This window comes from Phoenix dactylifera, chromosome 11, assembly GCF_009389715.1.
Source record: "Phoenix dactylifera cultivar Barhee BC4 chromosome 11, palm_55x_up_171113_PBpolish2nd_filt_p, whole genome shotgun sequence".
NCBI lineage: Eukaryota > Viridiplantae > Streptophyta > Magnoliopsida > Arecales > Arecaceae > Phoenix > Phoenix dactylifera.
The window spans coordinates 28,581,685-28,594,378 of NC_052402.1; the positions used below are offsets into that span (position 1 = coordinate 28,581,685).

Here is a 12,694-nt window from a genome sequence, read left to right on the forward strand (position 1 = left end):
TTCTCCGTCTTCCTCTTCTTCTTCGATCGTAGCCGGTTGTCGCCCCTTCTGCCTCCCATAGTTTTCCTCCTTTCGGCCAAGTCTCACACGATCTCCCCTTTCCCTCTGCGGCTGCAGCTCACCCGACTTTCCCCCAATCCCCAAAACCCAAACCCCCTGCACCAAGGCCCTTCCTCTCCCACCACCTCTCTAGACCACACCCGAGCCCAACGCCAGAAACCCACCCCTCCCTCTCTTCTTCCCCTTCGTTTTCCTCTTCCAATTTCTTTCCCAAAACCCAAGCCCCGTCTTCCTCTATTTTCCCCTTCAACAATCGGCCTTCTCGGCACCGACCCTATCCCTCCCTCTCCTTGTTCTTCTTCGGCCACACCTCACCCGACTCCAGCTGTCCATCACCCGCACATCAAACCCCCCCTCAACCGAGCCTACGACCCCTTCCTTTCCCCCCAAGCCCTCACACCCCCTCCCTGCTTCGAGTCCAAGACCAACAGGCCCAAAGTCCATAACCCAGCCACTTCTCTCTTCTGCGGCCCAATCCCACCAGACCTACACTCGACGGGGTCGAATTTTTTCCACCTGGGAGGAGTTGATGGGGACATCAGAGCCGTTCATTCAAACGATCGAGCCATCAGAGCCGCTCACTCGCGTTCGCGCCAGAAATTGACATCATTATAGCTAGGAGATGATTTTGAGCCACCGGGTTGAGTCAGGCTCCGAGTTGGATCCATTCGAATCTGCGTCATGTTTCTTTTATTGTCTTATTAGTTGCTTTTGTTTGTGTCGATTTGATTGTTTCTGTTATTTTGGAGTTGATTTGGTTGTTGAGTCAAGTGATTGGATCAATTGATCAATGTAAGATCTAATTATAAAGGTCCAATTTTGGGTGTGATTAATTGGTTTAATGGTCTAATATTAGTAAGGTTTAATTTGGTATGTAATTAATTAATTGACTTAGTCAATTAATTGAAGGATCCAAGTTTGGTTAGTTGTTAATTGTTTGACTTGGTCAATTCATGATGTAAAGCCTATATAAGGGCCACCCCGCTCATGAATTAGGAAATTGAATGATTGAATAAAAAAATCTAGCCTCCTTTCTGCTTCTTCTTCTTCTTCCTCCTCCTCCTCTTATCTTCTTTATGCATCTCTATAACCTCTTCTTCCTCCTCCTTCCCTTCTTCTTTCTCTTTCTCTCTTCTCCCTGCAGTGGTCCGCCATAATAGAACTAATTTGGTGAATAGGCTAAGTAGTTGAGAGAGAATGAAGGGAAGATTTTAGAACCAATTGTTGGATAATTTGGATTTACAGGAAAGCCCTGTCTTTGCAAGACAATGAAGAGAGATATTGGACTTTGCAACATGACATGTGGACTTTAGAGGTCAAGGCTTCCTACAAGGCAGGGGGAACCTTTTGTCAACTTTTAATTTTGATGTGCATCCAATTTGTGGTTTTTTAAATTAATAACTGCTTAACTATTCATTTTCATCCATGTATCCAAATGCTTTATGCCTTAATTCATATAAAATTATAGATATTTCTTCTTCAACCTTAAAAGGGCTTCCGCAAACCTCAATGAAAAAATTCAATCTAAACTAATACTGCATGCAACAGAATTTAAATGAATTTATCAGAACAAATATCACACATGCATCATAGGGAAAATTTAGAAAAAAATGTGACATCTTTTTACTAATAAAGCATGTCTTTGCAGCTTAAGATCCATAGGACATACAAAAAAGAATGTTACAAGAAAATATCAGATTTCTTTAAAGCATATATAGAAAATTTTGAGTATGCAACATTCTTTGAAGTGCGGAAATCCAATAAAATGAATTTTAACAAGAAAGAAATTGTCGCTATACTCAATTCACAAGTTATCTACATCGGCAACAGATCGTCAGCATTACTAAATATTGCCGGCTTGACTGCCATGAGTCATTTGCAGCTTTAACTTAACAGGATACCATCTCAAAAACTTAAGCAATCAATATATAATTGTTGAGCAATATTTTTTTCTTTTCAGTGAGAACTGCAAGCCTGTTTCAAACTGAACATTTACATATTCTCAACAGTAGAAATTCCAAGCCAAATTTTAAAACAAAATGATAGAATGTCAAGTTGGTCAGAAAGAAATATAAGGATACATAATAAGTTACAATTTATTTATCTCTACTAGTTGCAGTTCTTCTTCTACTTCTTTTTTTATCCCGCCTTAAATTATCTGTCGTTTGACTATATGGCATTCAAACTTGTTTTGTACGTACTCTCTCTTCTGATAGCAGTATATCACCACTGCAGATAAGCTTGTCATTTTTCAATTTTTTTGAACATGGTGAAAGTAAAGGAGGAGCAGAATCAAGAACTCCTAAACTTTTTCACTGACCTAAACGCCACAAACAGTAATAATGAATTAAAAAACTTATTTTCAGAAGGAAAAACTTATTGCAAGATAAAGCTATAGATAACTTTTATTCAAGCATGCATAAGAATACATTAATTGATTTCAGATAGAAAAGCAATATCATTAGCTTACAAGGTTAAGCATGTCGTGCTTGCAAAAGTGATAAAATTAATATGTACAGGCACAAAAACTAAAGTAGATTTCCAACAATGTTTGCGGCCATACAGTTAGAACTGTACATAGTTCATCCCAATATATACAGCATGCTACTTAGTACAACAGTGCATCAGCAGATCAGATCGAATAAATTAATAAATGGGCCTAATCTTGGAGCAGATGCAGGACATTCACCCAAAATATACAACGCAACATTCGCCGATCTCGTACAAATTTCCCCTCTCCAGACGAAGCTGAAAACCCTAAATCCACAGAAGTGAGCTCATTGCCAGATCGCAGAGAATTGATTCGGGAACACCAAAGAAACCGTTTTTCCTAGCAGAAAACTTCCCTGATCCGTCGGGAAAACGCTCCGAATCGAGCAAATTGTCCCCAAAAAAGATTAAACATGCAAGAAGGCAAGTTGAACGGAGAGGGTACGAGGAAGAACCTCTTGCTCGGATAGCGGCTTGCAGTGCATGAGCTGCGAAATCTGCTCATCGAGGTTGCCATGGGAGTTGGCAAGGGCCGTCATCTTATCCTCCAGTTTTTACGATCCGAGAGGACGCGACCAGAAACCCTAACCCTAACCTTAAGCTCTCGTCGCTTTTCCTTTCCTTTCGAATTCGATATGTCGTGCCCCCTCTTCTTTCTCCCTCTCCGTTTCAATATATGGTCGCATTGCATCGGGGGTTAAAAAAAAAAAATATCCCGCGGCCCCTTGCCTGGGCCTGTCAATAAGTGCCCGTGGGACGAGGGAGAGTCCGAAAAGACCTCACAGGCTTGCCCACCGATGGCCATACATTACCATCACCATCTATCTCTATATCTTCTGTACCTGAAAGGAGGAAAGACTCGATCCCTCTCCAAAATTTAAAAAATAAATAAATAAATTTAAAAAAATCTACATCAATAGTAAATATATATATATTAGAAACTCTATTAAAAAGAAAAAAAGAAAAAGTCAACTTCCCCCCAAAATTCAGAAATTACAAAAAATCGTAGAAAAAAAATTCACTTCTTAATAAATTTAGAAAATCCATGCATGGAAAAAAAAAAGATTTTAGGAACTCCACTCAAAAAATAATAATTCATTTTTAGCAGCACCCTTCAAAAAGAAAAAAAATCATTTCAAAAGCGTACAAACAAAATCTAAAAGCTAGATGCAGTAGCAACAATCAATGTGTGCAACTATTATCTGTTAGTATAAATAAATGAAAATTATATCTTGTAAAGATCCTTGAACATCCAATCCAAGAAATTTTGCCTTATCTTTGTTATACTCTGTTAATAGTTTCGGCCTTAGAAATAGCTGTAACTTAGTTTTTTTTCGTAAATCAACAGTACAACCCTCTATTACAGTCTAGTGCTGCATCCTTTATCCATCTTTTTCGAACGATGGTGTGATGATGGTAAAAGTCCTTAAAGATCAAGATATTTGGACCTATACTACTCTCTATCTTTTCTTCAATTATCATCTTTCCGACTGATTCGACGTTGTTGGCACGCCTGCCAGTGGGTTCCACGACATGTCCAAATAGAGTAAAAAGAGTGCCAACAACATTTCATAAAAAATTATGTTATATTATGTTAAAAAACATGTGAAATTTTTTTTAAAAAAATTAAAGTCAGCTATCTCTATATCTCTCTTTCAACCAGATATCTCTATACCATTCGGTCAAAGACACCATTGCAAGGAGCCAAGAGTAGCACTAGAAGAGAACTTCAGATATCGCTATCTCTTTTTGCTCCAGCAACCTCTAATCTCTCATTTCTTTGAGAAGACAAAAGGTGAACAAGAAAGAAGAGGTCCAATGGCTAGGTGGGACTTTGGTTTTCTCCATGTTTTCACTAGACTTACTTTATCTTTTCCCTCTTTTTTTAGTTTTCCCATTGTTCCTTCTTAATCAATAACATGCTGTCACGCTCCCAACCAGAGATCGTGAGCCAGGGGTCGCAACAACCGCCGCATATTTATAAGAAACTCTCCTCACAAGCATGCAATGCATCTCAACTAATATCATATATAAGTGGCAGAATAAATTTAAATAATTAACATTCAAATTCTAATTTAAATAACATAATTAAAAGTCTTACAAAACCAATAATATTATAAAATCTTGCATCATCTCTAAAATAAAATCTAGTTTAAATAAAGATGTCCAAATCTTATCCCTAATTGTTCTCCCATAATAAATTTCGGAGTCAAGCTAATTCTTCATATCTATAAATATAATAAAAAATCTTTTAATCAGCTAGATGGCCCAGTAAGTAATAATACCTTAACTAGACAATTTATGGAATAACATAAAATATAAATACAAATTACAATAAATCAGTATAAAGACATAATCAATTCCGTTTCAAAATACTAATCCATGCCATAACTAACTAGTCTCACTAATTTTGGCATTCATTGCAACTAAGCATTACATATTTTTTATTAATAAATGGTCAAAATTTACCAAGTATATATTTTTTATGCTTATGCCCTATAAACTTAATGCCATCATTATTCGGACTAGAAATAATTAATATAGAAGATTCAAAAGTTACTCTAAAACCTTTATCACACAATTTGCTAATGCTAACAAGGTTATGTTTAAGGCCATCTACAAAGAGAACATTTTTAATAAATGAAGAGGGAGTGATACAAATTTTAGCAATTTCAATGATGTTTCCTTTATCGTTGTCGCCAAAGGTGACCGACCACCCCTCCTTATTTTTTTTAAGAGAAATAAATTATGATTCATCCCTTGTCATGTGTCTAGAACACTCACTACCTAAGTACCATTTTCTGTTTGATCCACGGGCTGCTAGATACACCTGCACCACAAAATCAAGCTTTTATATTAGGTACCCAATCTCTCTAGGATCCTTGCAAGTTAGCTATAATGGTTCTTTTTGGAACCCATATTTTCTTAATAGTAATTTTACTATTTAAGCTATTTGTTTTAAAATCACAAGTAATGAATTTGTGGCCAGTTAAAGCAAGTTATCTTTCTTGTTTGATTGCTTGAAGATTTGATAAGCATTTTTTTAATGATTTTTGTTTTAATAGAGGATTATACCCAAGTCCAGCTTTATCAAAAATATCTTGTTGGCTATATAGAATCATGTTTAAGTTTTTAAAGCTTAAAGTAAATCTTTTAACAGTTAGTTTCAATTTGTTTACCTCTTTATTTAAGTTTTGATTTTCTTGTAGTAGTATTTGTTTAGCTTCAAAAATATTTTTATTTTTATTTATAATAGTCTGATTTTTCAGTTTTAGCTCTTTATTTCTTTGACTAAGCTTTTTGAACTCATCTATTAAATCGTAAAAAACTTTTTGAAGTTCATCAAATGTAAAACTATTTAAAGGTTCTGAACTTACCTTATCCTCATGTGCCATGAGGCATAGATTGGCTGTTTCTTGGATTTTTCTCTTCTGAACTCGATTCGTCGCTATCACTCTAAGTAACGACCATGGTTTTTTTTTGTGACTTCTTGAAAGTTTTCTTAAGCGATGGGCAGTCTGCTTTAAAGTGGCTTGGTTTCTTGCATTCATAGTATATAACAGCTACTTTTTCTCCTTTTCTTTGCTTTGTTCTACCTTAGCCAAAGGCCCTCTTCTTATTTCTTGCCTTTTTCTTGTTATAAATCTTTTGAATTTCTTCGTTATCAGAGCCATTTTCTCACCCCCTTCTGTATTATCTAATTCTTCGCTCTCATCTTCTTCTTGAGCAGTTGACTTGAGAACAATGGTTCTTGTCTTCTTTGACTCATCTGTTTCAAGGTTCTAGTTCATAGACAACTCATGAGTCATCAAAAAATCCAACAATTCTTCCAGAGATACGACATTGAGGTCTTTAGCTTCTTGAATGACAGTGACTTTGGCTTTCCAAGCTCTCGGTAGTGGCCTGAGAATTTTTCTTACTAAATCATTGTTAATATATGATTTACCAAGACTTTGAAGACCATTAATGATATTTATAAAATGAGTAAACATTTCAAATATAGACTCACTGGACTCCATTTCTGATTCTTTAACTTGGTTAGTGTTGCCTTCATGAATTACTTCCATCTTATCCCAAATCTTTTTAGCAGAAAAATAAGTTGAAATGTAATTGAATTCATTAGCATCTAAAGAGCAGTGAAAAACATTTATGGCCTTAGCATTTAGCTGTGTTGTCATTTTATCAAATTCATCCCATTCTCTTTTGGGTTTGGAAAGAGACACAGCATCAATTATTTTTATGGGTATGTGAGGACCATTGACTATGATATTCTATATATCATAGTCTAGTGCTTGAACAAATATGCGCATGTGTGCTTTTCAATAAGTGGAGTTGGTGCTGTTAAATAGAGGGGGTCTATTTGTGGATTGTCCCTCAATAAGAGAGATAATAATTGGAGCTGTTATCAATCTTTAACTCTTGATGGTTAGGTCGATGAGAGGCTTGAGTACCAGGCTCTGATAGCACTTGTTACCCGGTTATGCAGCCCAGGAGAGAAGGTGAATTGGATTTTTTGAAAACTTTAACTAAAGCAGCAGAATTTAAAGCTTGACATATGAATATGAATTTCTGCAAATGAGTAATAAGTAAATATGCAAAAAATTAATGCAAACAAAACAACCAATGTAAATACAAAGAATTTATAGTGGTTCGGTGCCAACTTTAAACCTACGTCCACTCTTTAAGCCTTTTTTTTGAAAATTTTATTATAATCTTTTTAGATTTACAGTTCGATTATTCAAGAGTTGACTCGTCGGATAACAGGGGTCGACTCATTATTTTCAAGGGTCGACTCTTCAACAGACTAGGTTTTACTACTTTCTGTTTTCTTATTGGAGTCGTTCGGGGTTGACTCGCTTGTCTCTGGTCAACTTTTGTTTGACCAAAGTCAGCTCATAATTTTTATGGGTCGAGTTGCTAAAGCAATGATTTTTCTAGCTCTTTGTCTTTTCTCTATAGCCATTCAGGAGTCAACTCATTTATTTCTAGGGTCGACTCATGTTGGACTAAAGTCAGTTCATATTCTTCAAGTGTTAATTTGCCAATGTGATAAAAACCACAGCTTTCTGTTTGTCTTCTAATACTGATCTAGGATTGACTCGCTATTTGCTGGAGTCGGCTCATAAAGGCATATCAGACAGTAATAGTGTGCCGGAGTCTGTTGGAAAATGTGTCCTAAAAGTTAATCATCAACCTATTGATGATTGTAATGTATATGAATTAATAAATAATAAAAGTTATTTGGCATTTTTCATCGCATATTTTGTACATCTTCATGAACTCATGTAATATAATGAAATCCTTAGGATTCTTATAAATGATAAAGGAGGATTTATCTACAAGTTTTTAAACCTGTTCACAACCGAACGATATGCTATTACTAGAACAATGGCATTATCAAGTATAGATCGTTGTGTGCCAAATTTGTTGGTTGTCCTCTTAACTAAGGAGTGTAGAGACTCTAGTATGCCACACAAGTGAAGTGTAGGAGTACATTTCACTGAACGTGATCTAATTCGGAACACTCTGCTATCAGGAGATGTTTCGAGTGGATATGAGTATAAGTGTCCCTCCTATCTAAGATCGCCACGGTGACTAGCAAGCAACTCACTGTATTTTGGTACCAGACTATCTGAATTTCTAATTCAGTGACGAAAGTGTTCTGGGTACAGTCAAATACTTGCGAAGTCAGTGTGTGAGTCAAAAAGGGATTGATCCCTCCTGGTGACAGGAGATAATACTCTTGTATTCAATTTAGCAAAACTTTGACCAAGATAATCCTTGTGAGGAGTCACAGAATTTGTAAAGTTGAAACTCATTTTGAATGAACTTATTAAAAAGTTGACAGTAAACTCTGAAGTCATCATATTTATTCGGAGTTATAGAGATGAATTATACGGTAATTATAGTTCAAGGGTTCTAGAATGTTGCTTTGCAATCATTCGACCTATCCAGACGTCGGGTACATGATAAGTGCTAAATAATGAATAAATTTATCTATTTTACATAGCACTTATTATTATTTTTATGCACATATTTTAAAGTTAAACATAAAGAAATATGTTTCCCTTTATCATTGTATTTTAATAAATTATTAGGTAATTCAAGTTTGGTTTAATTATTTTGGTCGAATCTAATGTATGCAGGTCGATTCGAACTCATTTGGGATAATTCCTGAATCCAAATTTTATGCACCCCGTAAATCAGATCTTTTCAGATTCCAATTCGGTCGTTCATCCCAACTTCCTTATTTCTTTCCCAACATTGGGCTCAACAACCGACTCCCCTATTCACGCCTTGCCGAGTCCATCCCATGTCCAGCCATCCCGAATAGCTTCCTTTCACGAATCCAAATCCCGTGTGTCCCAAACCGAGTCTCAACCGCGTTCAAAAAAATAAATAATAACACTCCAGCCTTCATCCCATGTGCATGTCATTCGGACCCAGGAATAGAGCCGTGTCCATTTTTCTCCTCTGCGTTGAAATAGTGTAATCCTATCTTCCGAAGTAGAACAGCATCCCAGCCGTGTCCACGGAGTGCTTCCCAGCGAATACAACCTTCCTCTCATTTTGGATTCCTCTCGATTCACGAACAAATCTCCGCATCCCGTGTGCCCCTTCCTTATCCGAATCCCCTGCATCTCGTTTGTTCTATCCTCTCCATGTCTTTCCCAACTTCCGGATGAGAACCAGCCTATCCACAGCTCCAAGTCCAACAAGTCTCTCATGTTATCTCCCCTGTTCTTCGTAATCAACCTTATCCCAAAGAATAGAGCCACCAAAGTCTCAGCTCCTCCCAGCCGAGATCCTCTCAACATCTTCATCTCCACCGCGATTAAAGCAGCATCACCTCCTCCCAGATTTACTCTTCCGAATCAAGCCAGCTTCTTCCGCTAGATCCCAGCCAGGATGAGCGTCCGCAGCATTCTTCCCAGCGTTTCGGATTAACTTCATCGTCCTTCTCTTCTAGATTGATCTTAACATCCCATGCTCATCTTGTTTGTGATCTTCTCTTCATCCCATTCGGATTGGTTCCATCTCCACGGGATAAACTCAAATCCCAGCAAACTTCCCAGCATCGAAGGATCAAGTCCTCTCAGTTGGATCATCATCCAAGCTCTCATCCGTGATCAGCTCCCAGCTTCTTCCAAATCCCCTGCATCCCAGAACAGAAGTCATCTTCTCCGAAAATCAAGCATCCTGTGAGCCATATCCTCCCATTCGGATTAACTCTCTTCTCCCACGGATCATTCCCTTCCACGTCCACAAACAAAGCCACGTCTTCTCCTTCCGAATTATCTCCCAGCCGTTCCAACTCTCTTGTTCCGAGTTCATCCTTATCCCACGGATCAGCCAAGCCAACTTCTTCAAACGCCCCTTCCAGATCATCTCCCAGCATCCCATCTTCTCCCACGACCGGTTATTCCGCGATTCATCTTCATCCCGTGAGCATCCCAAGCCTCACAACCTCCTCCCGCATCCAGCTGCTCACCCACATGCATCCCGAGCTTCACGAGTCGTTCTCCCATCCGGATTAGAGCCAACAGCGTGCCCAACGCGTCCGAAGATCAAGCAATGATCTTGCAGCTTCATCCCGCTTCAATCCATCCTTATCTCAACGTGAAATAGGGAAGAGGAGAGAGAGGTTGCAGCTTATAAAAGGCCCAGGCGTGAACAGAGGAGGCATTCCTTTCTCGCCCAAAAATTGTATGCTTCGGCTTGTTCCGGGAGTCCCCATTCAGTGAATCCCAGAAAAGTCCGAGAAGGAAGAAGAAGGAGGAGGAGTCCACCATTGCAATGGAAGTCTTTGGCATTCCAACCATTGTCCACCACTGCATGGAGGCTTAAATTTTTCACTAGGGCTGGATGTAGCCCTAACAAAGGGACACGGGTTTTATATCTTTAGTTTCATGTTCTCGAAATTGTATAGACATTCTTGCTTTTAATGAATATCATTTTATCTTATGCTTAGATTCTGTGATTTTAAGTATAATATCTATACAAATATTCTTCATGATTATTAAAGTACAAGTAGGATAGTTCATCCTTAAGAAAGATGCGATGTGCTGCCACCTTAGATTAGGATAGACATTTCATGCTAACTGAAGATGCACTATGCCTAACCTACTCTTGTGAGATCTTATTTGAATGCTTATTAGGCTTGTAGCCAGTTTGCATAATAACCTGAGAACGAAATAAATTACAAATAACCCTTGTTCCTCTATTAGTGGTGAATTTCTTGCCCTATGCTCTTCTACTTATATCATTATCAATTGTATTTTTATTAAATTTCTTAGTTTAATTTTCTTCACAAACTCTCCTTTTCAAATATTTTTAAAAAAACAACTGTACCCCAATCCCTGTGGATCGATACCCGTAATCACTATCCTACCAGATACGTGCTATTGCGTGATCTTTAAAGTTAACTATCAGTACCATTGCTAGATGGTCATTTTGATTAGTACAGGAAGCTGTTCCTGTACTACCGGCTTACGTTCGAACCTATCGGGTTATATGTATAGAAGTTTCTAGGTTAATCAAATGGCTGATCGACGATTAAGAATCGTCCAGAGGTACATCGGTTAATTCGATTGACAAATTATCCTAAGCAAAGGTTGCAGTAAAATAATTATTGAATTATTGAAGGATTAATTAGTAATTAGATTGCTAATGAACTCAATTTGATTGAATGATTGGGCTTAGATTGAGCCAAATTGAATAAGATTCAATTTGGGCTACATCAGGGTTTGATCTAATTGGATTGGGTTCGACCCAAGTAGATAGAACTTGACCCAATTGATAGAACTTGACCAAATTGGATTAGGCTTGATCCGAGTCAATTAGAAGTCCTTATTTGATAAGGATTCTAAGTTCAAAAATTCATAAATTGATAAAAAGAAGAATCTCTAAAAATTAGAAACCTAACTTTCCTTCTTGGAGAAGATTGACACCTAATCATATCTTCCTAGACTCATGATGCCTCTTTTCATTTTTGGGCCAATTGTTGGCGTGAGGAATCAGAGGAGGCGTGGGATTTATTTTTCAAATAGGTGGTGCCACAAAACTCTTAAAAAGGATAGCAATGAATCCCTATTTTCTTGGTGCCAAGAGTTGGCGTGAAGAAGGATCTTGGCAGCATATCTTTAAGCGCATGACTCCCTAATTTCTAAGGAGTCAAGGCGCTAAATTGAGATGGAGAAAGAGGGAGTCAGACTCCCTCTCTATTCAGCATGGAGATCTGATTGGTTATTTCAATTTCAAAAATAAACCACGCAATAGCACGTATCATGTAGGATAGTGATTACGGATGTCGATCCACAGGGATTGGAGACAAGTTTTTTTCCCTAATTAAATAATTACTTTAAAGGGGATAAGCTAGAGTAAATGATAAAAACTAAGAATTAATATGGGTGTAGTAGTATGAATTATCTATGGAGAGAGGTATTTAGGGCTAGAATCCACCGATAGATTTATATTCGTGACGCTTTCAATGATTGAGTTGTATTTAAGACTTGATTGCTTCCGACTACAAGCCAAAGCAATCCATAAAAGAAAATTATAACTAATTCCCAGCATGAATCATCTAAGTCTAGCACAAACCATCTACTCTAACGATAAGCATGACCTGTCTAACCTAGCATGATGCATCTGATCATTAAATCATAAAACATGAAATCGATGTCACATGAATATCTCCTCCAAACCACAGGTGTTGGATTTGATGATATAGATCAATTTATGTAAAATATTTCATGCAAGATAAATGATTCACATAAATTGGATAAATCGTAAGATCAATTGATAAATTCTTCATCATGCAACAATCTTACAATACAAACTCAAATCAATAAAAATGAAACGAATACTCCTCTATGGCTTCATCAAACCCCTAAACCGAGGTTTAGCTGCTCATGATGTTCGGCGACTTTGATCGGCTTGCTAAGATACTCCACGCCATTCGTCTCAAGTCCTTCCTTCTTTTTTTTTTTCCTTTCTTTCACTAACTCATCCGCTCACAGCATCCCTCTTTTTTTATTCTCCCTTCTCGGCACCATAACAGAGCATGCTCTGTTCTCGAACCGAGCTCTCCCCCTTTTCCTCTCTTCTTCGTCTTCCTCTTGTAGATCGCCGAAGACCAGCGATG

At 37.6% G+C, this 12,694-nt stretch overlaps 1 protein-coding gene across 5 annotated transcripts in view; it reads right to left on the bottom strand.

Annotated features, from left to right (window-relative positions):
* Nucleotides 1-3,349, bottom strand: part of LOC103724106 (serine/threonine-protein phosphatase PP2A catalytic subunit-like) — a 40,661-nt gene extending 37,312 nt beyond the window's left edge. The window contains exons 1-2 of one of the 5 annotated variants that reach the window (XM_026800372.2): nucleotides 3,006-3,344; nucleotides 2,750-2,817 (exon numbers count right to left, since the gene is read on the bottom strand). In XM_026800372.2, the coding sequence (XP_026656173.1) occupies nucleotides 2,750-2,770 (21 nt within the window). In that variant the 5' untranslated portion in view covers nucleotides 2,771-2,817; nucleotides 3,006-3,344. Of the gene's footprint in view, nucleotides 1-2,749 lie in introns of all 5 variants that reach the window. The other 4 variants (XM_039132022.1, XM_026800371.2, XM_008815263.4 and 1 more) reach the window with 4 other exon arrangements.
* Nucleotides 3,350-12,694: the final 9,345 nt, after the last annotated feature.